This window comes from Propithecus coquereli, unplaced genomic scaffold (assembly GCF_000956105.1).
Source record: "Propithecus coquereli isolate 6110/MARCELLA unplaced genomic scaffold, Pcoq_1.0 Scaffold77, whole genome shotgun sequence".
NCBI lineage: Eukaryota > Metazoa > Chordata > Mammalia > Primates > Indriidae > Propithecus > Propithecus coquereli.
In genome coordinates, this window is record NW_012153840.1 from 4,404,828 (window position 1) to 4,416,880 (window position 12,053).

At 53.9% G+C, this 12,053-nt stretch overlaps 1 protein-coding gene across 1 annotated transcript in view; it reads right to left on the reverse strand.

Annotated features, from left to right (window-relative positions):
- TNFRSF8 (tumor necrosis factor receptor superfamily, member 8) overlaps positions 1–12,053 on the reverse strand; it is a 37,120-nt gene that overhangs the window by 5,389 nt on the left and 19,678 nt on the right. Inside the window, exons 8-11 of the mRNA XM_012662471.1 lie at positions 8,791–8,889; positions 8,611–8,664; positions 1,948–1,973; positions 377–569 (exon numbers count right to left, since the gene is read on the reverse strand). Coding sequence (XP_012517925.1) covers positions 377–569; positions 1,948–1,973; positions 8,611–8,664; positions 8,791–8,889 — 372 coding nt within the window. The remainder of the gene's footprint in view (positions 1–376; positions 570–1,947; positions 1,974–8,610; positions 8,665–8,790; positions 8,890–12,053) is intronic.

Here is a 12,053-nt window from a genome sequence, read left to right on the forward strand (position 1 = left end):
GAGAGATGAAAAGATGAAGTCTGCACGGTGCCTGGAATGCCCCCGTCAAGGGGCAGGTCCTATTGTCCTGCCATGTCTTCCTCCCGTCCTCTGAGTTGGGGTGGGGTGGTGTTCACATTTTACTTTAGTAACAACGGCAGGCACTGCGCTCGGCGTCTCACAGGCGCTATTTCCTGAACTCTCGCAGCGGCCCCACCGAGCAAACGGCCCGCTGCGCCTGTTTCACGGAAACCTCCATTTAGGCAGAGCAAGCCTGGAGGGAGAAGCCACGCCGCGCCCTTGCTGGGCCTCCCAGCCCCGGAGTCTCCGGCTCCTGTCCAAGCCCAGGATCTCCACTCTCCTGGCCGCACCAGGAGCCCCCCACAGGCCGACTCACCAATCCTGTTATTGGTGTGCTCCGTGGCCACCCGGGGTTCAGGAAGGTCCCTGGGGGACGAGGAGCCCCCGGGCGGGCTGGCATCCAGCAGTGGCAGGCTGTCCAGGCAGGCTGTCCCCACACCGGGGCAGGTGTCCACGGGCGGGGGGCTCGTCAACCCCAGCTCTGCCACCAACGCGTCCCTCCTCGGCTGCTGTGGAAAGGGAGCAGAGCTGACGCAGGGGACCCCGACCTCCCCCCAGTCGCTAAACCAACCGGGAGGCACCCTCATCTTCATCTCTACACACCCCACTGAGTCTCCCTCCTGCTTTAAAATGGCCTCGAGCTGCCTCCAGGCTCCGGGCCTTGACAGCACAGGACACCTGTGATAAAGGTAGCGACTCACAGGGCGCGGCCCCAGTCCTCACCCACGGACATGCTGTTAATCCACACGACACCCCATGACGTGGTAATACTGCACCCTCCCATTTTACAGATGAGGAAGCTGAGGCACAGAGGAGCCCAACTTGCCCAGGATTATACGGTTAGAAAGTACCTGAGCCAGGATTTGAACTCTGGTATCTCCCTCTAGAATCCATGCTCCCAAGCACCTACGTCTGAAAGTGTCAGCCCCAGGCCCACCGCCTCTTAGAGCTCCCACCTCCACCTCCCCAGATTAAGATAAAAGATTAAGGGCAAGGATAAAGGTAACAGGGGAAGGATCAAAATCATTCTATAAACACAGCGCCACCAATACTGTGTTCTCGCCAAAATATTCAACCTGAATCTTATCACGAGGAAGCAACCACGTCCAGACTGTGGGACGTTTTATCAGACAACTGGCCTACATTCTTAAAAAGACCAAAATTTGGCAGAAGGAATAGGGGTAGGGAGACAGGAGGACTGTTCTAGATTAAAAGAGACTTAACAACTAAATTCAATGTGTGTTCCTTGGTTGAATCCTGGAGTTAAATTTTTTAAAAAACAAAACCCTATAGAGGTCACTATTGGGATAATAATACAAGTAATTTTAACATGGACTTTTTATGGTTGTGTCTGTTAAATTTCTTGGACATGGTAGGTACATTGTGACTGTGTAGAAACACATTCTTGTTCTTAGGAAATCCATGTTGAAATACTCAGGGTGCAGTGTTCTGCTGTCTGCCACCCAGCCTCGAGGACGTGACTCGTGGAGAAGCAAAGGAGAGATGAGGGAAAGGAACCAGCCTCCCTCCAGACCAGACCTGGTGCCCCAAAGTGGCCAAAACCAAATCCACCGTCTGCAGCCCTTCTGGAAAGCCCCGGCGGGCTGAGCCAGGAGCTGGAGGCTGCGGAGGGGGTGGGGCTCCCCATTCCTGACCGAGAGCTGGCTGAGGCCCGGGGTGAGGCCCCTGCGCTCAGAGCTCCCTGCAGTGGGGCACACACAGCCTGGACTTGCGAGGGGGGCCTGCCCCCCGGGCCCGGTGGGAAGGGAATGGCCCTCCCCCTTCCCCTTCCCCTGGAAGCTCTCAGTGCCACAGATCTGTTGGGGAAGGGGTCAGATTTAGGGTCACGAAGCTGGCGTGGAGGCAAGGAAGGGCGGGGGGACTTACCGTTGGGCTCCTCCTGGGTCTGGAATCTGCGAAAAGCAACAGAGAAGCGACTTTACCAAGGGAGAGTCTGGCAGCACCCAGCCCAGCCCCACCGCACCTGTGGGGAAGTGGCTTCCCTGGATCGCAGGTGACACTGAGCTCCCGCCCAGGGCTCAGGTCCTCAGCCTGGAGGACCGTGGACAGGTGTCAGAGTCAGCGCCCAGCCCCAGGCCCAGGGCACAGGGGCTCACTTCCCGATGCTCACTTCTCCAGTGGCAGGTGGAGAAGCTGGGACCACCTGTCTCCCCTGGCCACTCTCATTCTGAGCGACTAAGCCAATGAGTACCCTGCAACCCTCCCCACCCACCCCTACCCCCAAGGTTTGGTTCAGACGAACACGCCCCGCCCTGAGCCCAGGAGGCTTCTGCAGGTCAGAGGTTGGTCTGGGGCTACTGCCGCCGCCTTGCAGCCTCCAGACTGTGGAGAGCCCAGGACTCCCCGGAGCACCACGCAGAACCCACGTGGAGGACCTCAAGGCAGGTGAGAGGGAGAAGATGACGACGGATCCCGCGGATGTTATCTGAACACTGACTTGGACGTACCTGAAGCCAGTCTACCGTGGAGCCCTTTTGGCTCCAGCCTGTCTGAGTCTGGTTTTCTCTTCCATGCCTGAAAGTGCCCAGGCAGCAGCCTTTGAGAAAGACAGCTGCTCTCGAGTCGCCTCACTTCCTTAAACCCCATCCTTTTGTGGGCTCGGGAGGTGCCGATGCAATGATTTTTAAGGCACAAGCTTTATCTTCTCCTCTCAAACCCCTACCGTCCACTGCATTGTTCTCTCACATTAAACAGGGGCCAGGTCATGGCCAAGTGCATAGTGACATCTAACCACGGCTCGTTGGCCATCTGAGAAAGACACAAGGGCACCTGGGCATCTAGTTTACCCTAGGGCAAGTCGGCCCCCTCGTAGACCATGCTCTAGGGATGCACAGCCTTTAACGACTCCCAGGGACACCACCTACAGAGACCTGGAATATGTCATCATTAGGTGCATACCTGGCCAGACAAATCTGCAGCCAAGATGCCAGTATGCCCGCTACGCCACCTCCCGAACACACCCCTGATTGCAGCAGCTCTGGGGCCGTCAGCCCTGAGTCCTGGCTGATATGCTCACTGGCAGGCAATCGACAAATAAGATAAAATGCAGTAAGACTGGCAGTTTGAACGTGCTGTGTGGACACTAGGTTGGTTTGAGAAACACTCGCAGGGGTATCTTTTAAAAGACCATCAGCAGGTAGAAAGCATCTGAAGGAGAAAGGACCAGAATGACGTCCGAAAGAAGCTCGTGTGTACAATGACACCACTCAAGCTGACACATGTGCCAAGCTTACTTATCCTGTAACTGCTGTCCCCAGCAGAATGGTCACCCCAGGAGGCCACGGCTCGTTCCTTTGAGGCGGCCACTGTCCACTGCCTAAGCCGCCACCTCGAGAAGTGCTCTTTGACCTGAGGCACATTCTTTTAAACAGTGTCAGTGAAGTCAAATCATCATCCTTCGAGAGTAATTTTGAGTTTTGCAAACAGCCAACTGTTATTGGGTGCCAAGTCATTGGGGTGGCCAAGACAAAAAGGGAGTTTGGCAAAGTAACAAGACAAAGTAATTAAAAATGATAAAACTCAGTCTTGGAGAGGAGGTGGGTGAACAGGACCACGGAGATGCTCATGCCCTGTGAGTCGTTTCCATTTTCCTAAAGAGCTGTCTGGCAATGAAAACCTCACACCCTTTGACACAGCCGTCCCTCTTTGGGGAACACACCCTCAGGAAATAACCCGAAAGAAAACAAAACAGCTGTGCACCGCAGTGGTGTTTATAATAACCAAAAACTTGAAAACAAGCCAAGTGCCAAACAATGAGGCATTAGCTGTTCTGGAACGGGGCCTCCAGGGCAGTGGAACCAGCACATTCCTTCCCTTCTCCGAGCCTGAGTCCTCTTGTCTGGAACATGGGAGGGGTCACACCAGCGGGGGGCTGTGAAGATTAAATGAGATCTCCAAAGCGAGGTGCCCAGTGATAGGTCGTGTTGAGAGCAGGTGCCTTTCATCTGGCGTGACGAGAATGGCACCTCACCTCTGTGGTCCCCGAAACCATAACCCCAGCCTGCTCACGAGGACATCAGACAGATCCCGGTGGGGGGACACCCTGCAAAATACCTGATCAATACTCCTCAGAACTGTCACGGCCACCAAGGCCAAGGAAACTGGTCTGAGAAACAAGGTCTGAGAAACCGCCCCACGCCGGAGGAGCCTCGGGAGACGTGCCAAACGCGTGTAGCGTGGGGTTCTGGGTGGGTCCCTGCAATGGTAGGTAAACCTGGGTAAATGGGAACAACTACGGGCTTTCGCTCGCACCGGCATGTCCGGACCAGTTCATTTATCATGGCGAATGTGCCATGCTGATGTGAGACATTTATAATAAAGGAAACTGGGCGTGGGAGGTATGGGAACTCCTGTACCATCATCTCAGATTTTCTGTAAATCTAAAACTGCTCTAAAAAATGAAATCTATTTAGAATTTCTAAAAATTTAAATATTAAGAAGAGAAGGTTCCGGGATGCTTGTCTAGCTCACGGCAGGCCCCGGGAGAGCCCGGGACGCTGACACAGCTCGGCACTCTCATCCACCGAAAGCACCGGCGCGACGCTCGGAAACAGGCGTCACGTAACATAAAGGTAAAAAGGCGGAAACCAAGAGGTGCTGGCATCTGCCTACAGCCGTGTCACAACTCATGAGCACTTTCATAAAGACCCAAAACAAACCTTGCCAAGTGCAAAGGTCAGATTTCGTAAGTGCTTTTCCCTTAAAAGTGTTGCTTCAGTCTGCTGTCCTGATTTATTGGTGTCCTTGCTTTTTGGAATAACTACCATCTTCTCGTAAACCCATCTGGCACCCAGGACAGGAGTCCAGGAACACGCCGGGCAGCGGCGGTCCCCCGGGACAAGCGCATGGTATCCCAGGCTGCTCGGAAGGCCTCGCTCGAGGAGCGCCTGAGTTCTGCCATGTGAGTTCTGCCGCACGATTTCAAGCTCTCGGTCTCTTCCATCCCCCTGGTTCTCCCCTTTCAGTCCCGTCCCCTCCTCTCGGGCCTGTGATTCCCCACGGCCGCGAGAAGCAGAGCAGGCCCAAGGAAGGAGTTTGGCACAGAGCTTCAGCCAGGCTTTGGCAACAGGCACCCCTAGATTCAAACCCTGGGCTCCTTGGAGAGAGGAGATTCCGGGGCAGGGGTAGAAGAGGCAAGATAAGCCGGGAACATCTTAGAACAAGGAAGTGCTCAAAGCACGAAAGGATGAGGACATGTCAAAAGGACACGGCTTGAAGGGGCTCGCCCTGACCTAATCAGGGCCAATTGGAGCATCAAAATAAATAATGATGGTAACAGATTATGACCCATTGAACAGAATATGAATCCGTAAACCCATAAAGGTATAAATGAAGAAAATAAAAGTCTGATGAAGAACGGGTTATTGACACAGCCTCAAAATACCTCCCTTGGAAAGGCTTAGTAATTGCCAAGGAGAAATGAACGACCTCGCAGTGGAGAGGCCTGGCTGACGTCACCTTCACGCAAATGCTCAAAGTGCACGGCACCAGGACGGGGACAGAGCGAAACGTGGCAGGACACCCCGGAAAGAGCCTCACATCGCTTCTGGGATCTTCCAGCCAAAGACTACGACCTGAATACGCTCGGGAGGAAACGCCCGTCAAACCCAAAGTGAGGGGCATCTACGAGATCACTGGCCTGCACTCTCTCCAAGTGTCAGGGCCACGACAGGAAAGGCCTGGGGAACTGACCCAGACTGAGGGAGACGCAAGGAACCAGACAACCAAATGCAACTCGCACCTGTCAACTGGATTCTTCTGCTCTAAAGGACACTACTGGGACAAGTAAAGAAACTTGACCAGGGCCTGAGGATTCATCGGTGGTAATGTATCGATGTGGATTTCCTGATGCTAATGATTTTACCACAGTGGTGTAAAAACATGCCCTGTGTGTGTGAAACACACACGAAGATATGCGGGGCTGATAAGGCATCATCAGGTAAGGTATCCTCAAATCGTTCCCCACAAAATGAGTTCTTTATACCATACTTGCAACTTTTCTGTAAATTTGAAATTGTTTCAAAAAAAAAAAAATTTCTTCCAGCCTAAATCTGCCTGAAATAACAGATACAGTAATGACTCAAGTGCCCATTAAAATGAAGATTAAAAGAATTGTAGACCAGTGGCTCTCAACCAGGAGTAGTTCTCCCCTAGGGGCCATGTGGCAATGTCTGGAGACACCTCTGCTTGTCACGACTAGGGGCATTACTGGCATCTGGTAGGCGGCTGCACATCCCACGATGCACGGGACAGACCCCGCAGCAAAGAACGATCCGATCCCAAATGTCAGGGTGCCCACGGCGAAAATCTCAGCAGCAACAACAGCAAGGTCCTAGTCCGACCGCTCACCGAGCGCATGGTCTACTTCACCTCCCCGGGCCGCAGGCTGCTCATCTGTGAGACGGGGGCCGTAGCAGTGGGCACCTCACAGGCCGCGGGAAGAGTAAACGAGATGACGGATGTGCTTCGCAAATGCCTCTCGCCAAGGACACACGCGGGAAAAATCGGATCGTCGCCAGAGCTGGCTGGTGACCACCTGATCACTCCTGCACAGGTCACAGGTCGCCGGTGCACTCGCAGCTCAACGAACCAAGCACTCCCCCGGCCCCAGATCCCAGATGCGGGGGCGCACATTCCCATCCTGCTTTCCTGCAGCCTCTCTGAGCAGTCCACACTAGTCTGGAAGCTCGGGGGAGTTAGGACAGTTCCTGTGCCCAGCACAGAGCCCACGCCGGGCAAGCGCTCTGTAAAGATGATCTGAGTAGATGAATGAGTGAACGAATGAATGAATGCTCCTTCACTCCTTCACCATCCACGGATCCAGAGGGAACCGGGGCATCCGTCCTGCTCGGTCCGTTCTCACCCTGTGCCCTGCGAGCTGCTTGTCCTGGCTTTGCTGCCTTCCCTCTGGGGCCTGGAAGCCCAGACCCCTGGCCACCTGGGCCAGGAGCCAGAGGGCGAGAGTGGCCCGAGACAGGACGTCCACCGCTGAGTCTCAGGGCTCAGCTCCTTGTAGATTTGGCTTCTTAAGGAAAGGCGCCTTTTTCTTTCTTTTTCTTTCTTTTTTTTTCTTTTTGTAACAAAACTGTTTTCACAAAGGTTTGAAGAAAAAAATAAACTGACAGCAACGGAAATTCTAATACTAGAAAAATGTCAAGAAAGCAAATGCCGGTTTCAATGAGGCACTGAGCCTGACAGCTCATGGAAACAGGCTTGAAACCATCAAAACACAAAAACCCCCCTTGCAAAGGGAACACAAGTGCTTGCTTGTGAAACTCATCAAATTCAAAACACGCCTCAATGTTTTTGTGCCCAAGCCAACGGTCAGCCTACTGCGAGGCTCTGTAGGGGCCCTGGGGAGATCGGGGGACCGGGACAACAACCCGGGCCTCAGGCTGACCACTGGGCTCTTGGGCGGACACTGGGGTGGCAGACAGAGCTGGGCGGGAAGGAAGAGGGCAGGGCTGAGCCCTCTACACATGAAACCCGCAGTTGGGCAAATGCCCCCGAGCACCAGTGCCGGAGCCTGGCTGTGCTGCTCACAGGCTGTGTGGCCCTGGGCCAGTCACCTGCCCTTCTGAGCCCCGTCTGGAGGGGTCGAGAGACCCTCTGAGAGAGGCTGCCTTGCAAACCAGAAAGGGGGGCTCAGACACCAACCCTGCCGGGACCCAGCACACAGCGGGTGCCCAGTCAACGCTGCGGCGCGCTGAGGAAGACCTTGGCCTGCCTCGAAGGGCGAGAGAAGGCACTTAGCACAAGAGGGCTGCGTGTGCCCCTCCAGGGGAGCGCTGGAAGAGACCCTGGCCGAGACGGGCAGGGTGGTCAAAAGGACCCTGGAGGGCTGCCTGGGACAGCTGGCTGGGAGGCTGGGCAGGATCACTACAAGGACCCAGGACTCCCGGTGAGGAAAAGCCCCAGACACAGGGTGGCCCGTCCACAAACAGCAGCCGCTGACCTCGGGCAGCCGCTCCACACGATGCTTAGCAGCCTGACCTCAATGAATCCACAGGCCAAGCCTCTGAAGTAGATTCCGCCGTCCTCATTTTACAGACGAGCAAACTGAGACACAAGGGATTAGATAACTTGCCCAGGGTCATGTAGCTTGTTCCGTGGCAGAACCAGGACCCCAGCCCTGTGAGCCTGCCCTCCTGTCCATGTGCCCCGCATACCCCTGGCCCGACTTGCCAGGAGACAGAACAGGGGAGGGGGGAAGAGGGAGGAGAAGGAGAAAGGGAAGGAGGGGGAGGGAGAGAGAAGAGAGGAAAGGAGGGTGCTCAGGATGCCCCACGGGGGGGCGGGGGCGCTACGGAGGAAAGCACGCAAGACAGGATGGGTTTCTAAATCTTCACGCCAGCGCTCTAGCCAGACACTGTCAGGGCAAGTCACAGTTTTTACTGCATCGTGTCCCCACTTCAGATGAGGCTGGGAAGGAGGAGCAGCTTGTAGGAAGCCCAACAGAGGGAGCCCAAGCCTGGGCCCGGAGCTGTGTGCGCCCACCTGGCTTTCCCCTTCAGACTGCTGGACACTCACCCACAGACTCCAGCTTGGGCCGGAAGGTCTGGTCTGGGTAGCACAGGTGGAGCTCTGAAATGACACCAGGAGGTGGGCTGGAGATGCCAGCCTCAGAGAGCAGGGGCAGGTAGGGGAGGGACCCAGGCCAGCAGAGAGCAACCCATCCTCCCCCAAGGCCCCAAAGACACATCCACTCACTCTGCTGAATCCGCTTCCTGCAGGCCCTCCAGCGGCACAGGAGGAAGATGCTAGAGCCAACCACCGCCGCCAGCACCACGGTCACCCAGAGTACTGGTCCTGAAATACACAGGTGCCCTTCACTCTTCGCCCCACTGCAACCACACAGAACAGCCCTAGCTCCAGACTACTTCCTCCTTCCTCTGGGACACAGATTCCACTGTGACTAACAATACCCGGTGCTTTCCCAACCCAGGACTGTATCTGACCCAGCCCTGACCTCCTTGCTCTCCCTCACCTGGCTCCAGGAAGCCAATCAACTATTTACAGTTGAGAGAAGAGCAGTTTCTAGAAAGTGAGAAACTGAGGAGTTGAGGAGCCAGAATGAAGAAGGAATTGAGTTCTAAAAGACCAAAGTCTGTGCTGGGCATGGTGGCTCACTCCTGTAATCCCAGCAGTTTGGGAGGCTGAGGTGGGAGGATTGCTTGAGGCCAGGAGTTCAAGACCAGCCTGGGAGACATAGGGAGACTCTGACTCTACAAAAAATAGAAAAATTAGTCAGGCATAGTAGTGCACACCTGTAGTCCCAGCTACTTGGGAGGCTGAGGCAGGAGGATCTTAATTAAGCCCAGGAGTTGCGGGCTGCAGTGAGCTATGATGATGCCACTGCACTCTAGCCCAGGAGACAGAGCAAGACCCTGTCTCAAGAAAAAAAAAACGAGAGAGAGAGAGAACATTCTTGTCACCCCAGAAAGTTTCCTAGTGCCCCTCCTCAATTAGTCCTCCCCCACCTGCAGACCCAGGCAACAACCGATCTACTTTCCATCACTATAGGTTCATTTGTCTGTTCCAGAATTTCATACAGACAGCATCATTCGGGACGTATGAATGGACTTTTGGTAATTGCAACATGGGTGAATCTCAGAAATGTGAGAGGCTCACTCAGCGTAATGTTCCTGAGATTCACCCATGTTGCAATTACCAAAAGTCCATCCCTTTCATTGCTTAACGGCACCCCGCTGTGCGGAGGTACCACGGCTTACGTGTTCGTTCACCAGGCGATGGACATCTGGGTTGTTTCCGGTTTGAAGCTACCATGAATAAGGCAGCTCTGAGCACTCTTGCACACGCCCATGTGGACGTATGATTTCACTTCTCTCGAGTACCTGGGAGGGGTGGCTGGGTGGCTGTGCTGGCCACCTGGCTTTACAGACGGGGAGAACCACAGGGCTGGAGCTAGAGCTAGAACGGAGGACGGCGAGTCCCAGCCCAGAGCACTCCCCACTGGGCCATGGCACCTCCTGCCTGCGGCCGGGGCACTTTCTTCCCAGCTTATGATCAACTGCTTTTCTGGGACAGAACAATTTGGCCCACATTTGAAGCGGATCGTGCCCAGGCACTACACCTCTCCGCCCCCGCAGCCCTGGCGGCAGCACCCCTTCTTTGATGTGGTACAAAGCAACCCCCCAGCACACACCTCCCTTCTAAAATGTTCTCGTGACACCTCTCAGATTTTTCCTGAAACACTCAGAAGAGAAAGTGAGGCTACAGCTAGTTTCCTTCTTAGATTGGTAGGTCCTGAGGAACCCTCCTTTTGGGGGGGTCTCCAAACAGATGCTGTATCTTTCCATGCACTCACCAGACTGTTACCTGAATTAGCCGACGTCCGGAGGCTGTAAGCTAAGGGGAAGATGAGGCAATGTGCTGTGATATGTTTGTAAATCAGTGTCTGAATCAGCACTGGAAATGTCACTAGGTTTCAGGGAAAGGTTACTTTGGAAGATTTGGAGGAGCTCTTGTGCTCGAACCTGTTACTGAGCAGATGGGCTTGTGGCCCAGCGTGCACAGAAGCCAACACTGTGGCACCAGCTTTTGAGGAAAGAATGGTTTTGCTGCAGGGCCAGCCAGCAAGGAGACAGGAGGTGGGCTTAAATCTTTCTTCCCCATTTGGGGTCTGGGGCAAGTTTATGGGCTCGGAGGGCAAGGGAGAGGATTTAGGAGTGTTGGCTTCACAGGGTCGGATCAGAGGGCTTTCAATGTGGCCATTTACAGCAAGGTATGCTGAGGCTGATCTTAGCCCTGGATCTTCCCGGGCCCAGCAGACCCCTCACTTCTGAGAGTTCCAGCATTTAGGTTCCAGTCATATTCTGGTCTTCTTGGTTCTGAAGAGAGAAACTATCGGTTCCAGGAGTTGTTAGTGGTGAAAGCTTTTTCTACTGTATGTGCCTGGATACACGACCAGCAGATTTTGGCTCTGTCGTACTTACAGGGGAACTCGACATTTCGTTATTAACAGGGTAGGCCCAGTTTGGACTGGTCCCACGGTTACAAGCCAATTAATTGTAGCTAGAGCCAGTTAGCACCATGAGGAGAGAGCCCTCTGACCTCTCTCCAAGGCAGCCTGGTATAACTAGACAGGCCCACAGTCTGAGCTGCCGCTGGAACACCTGCTAGAATTCGGCAACAATCCTGCTGTCTCTCCTCCAAGCACAGAAGATGGGCCCAGCACTGCCTGCCTGGGTGCCTCTCGCCCTGCTCTGCATGTGCCATGTGTCACCTGGAACCTTCCCACTTCTCCCTGAGTTAGTGATCCGCCCCCTTTCCTCCTCCTTTCGATCTGCAGGTGAGCAGAAGGCATTGTCTAGCCCTGGTTGGCTGGCTTACGTTCTCTGGTGAGGGCCCGCTAGAAGAGAAGGAACCTGCCTACTCTTAGTCTCAATTTAGGAATTAAAATTAGAGATTATTTAACAGACTAATATGTTTCTCTTCAAATCCAAACACCTGATCCTTGGGCCATTTGAACAATGATCTTAGCAGGTCAAATGGATTTTCTTTTTGTACGTTCTGCGATTGCCTGAAATCAGGGGAAATTCTCATCCTCATAATTGGACTATAAATTTCTTGCCAGCCTTTTCGTTTCCCTGGAGTTTTCAATTGCCTGTATTGTTCTTGTTGATAAAAGAATAATGTGCCTTGACTATATACGCAGGTTTTTCAACTCTACTTATCGTGCAATTTATTGCAATTTTCCCTTTTATTCCTGAGACGCTTCCTTGGAGGCCTCCACTTTCCAGCTCTGATCTGACTCAACCAGTCTGCAGCCCAGCTGTCGTTCTCAGACTGCTCTTCCTGGCTCTCCTAGTACAGAGTCACTGGTTTCTAGATTCCGTGGTTTCTTCCTTTTTGTTTTTTTGTCCCCTCATTTAGCTGGATTACACCTTCAAATAACTTTCTAAGAAACGTTACAAGAAGAAGCGCTTTCTGGACCGTTTATGTCTGAAACT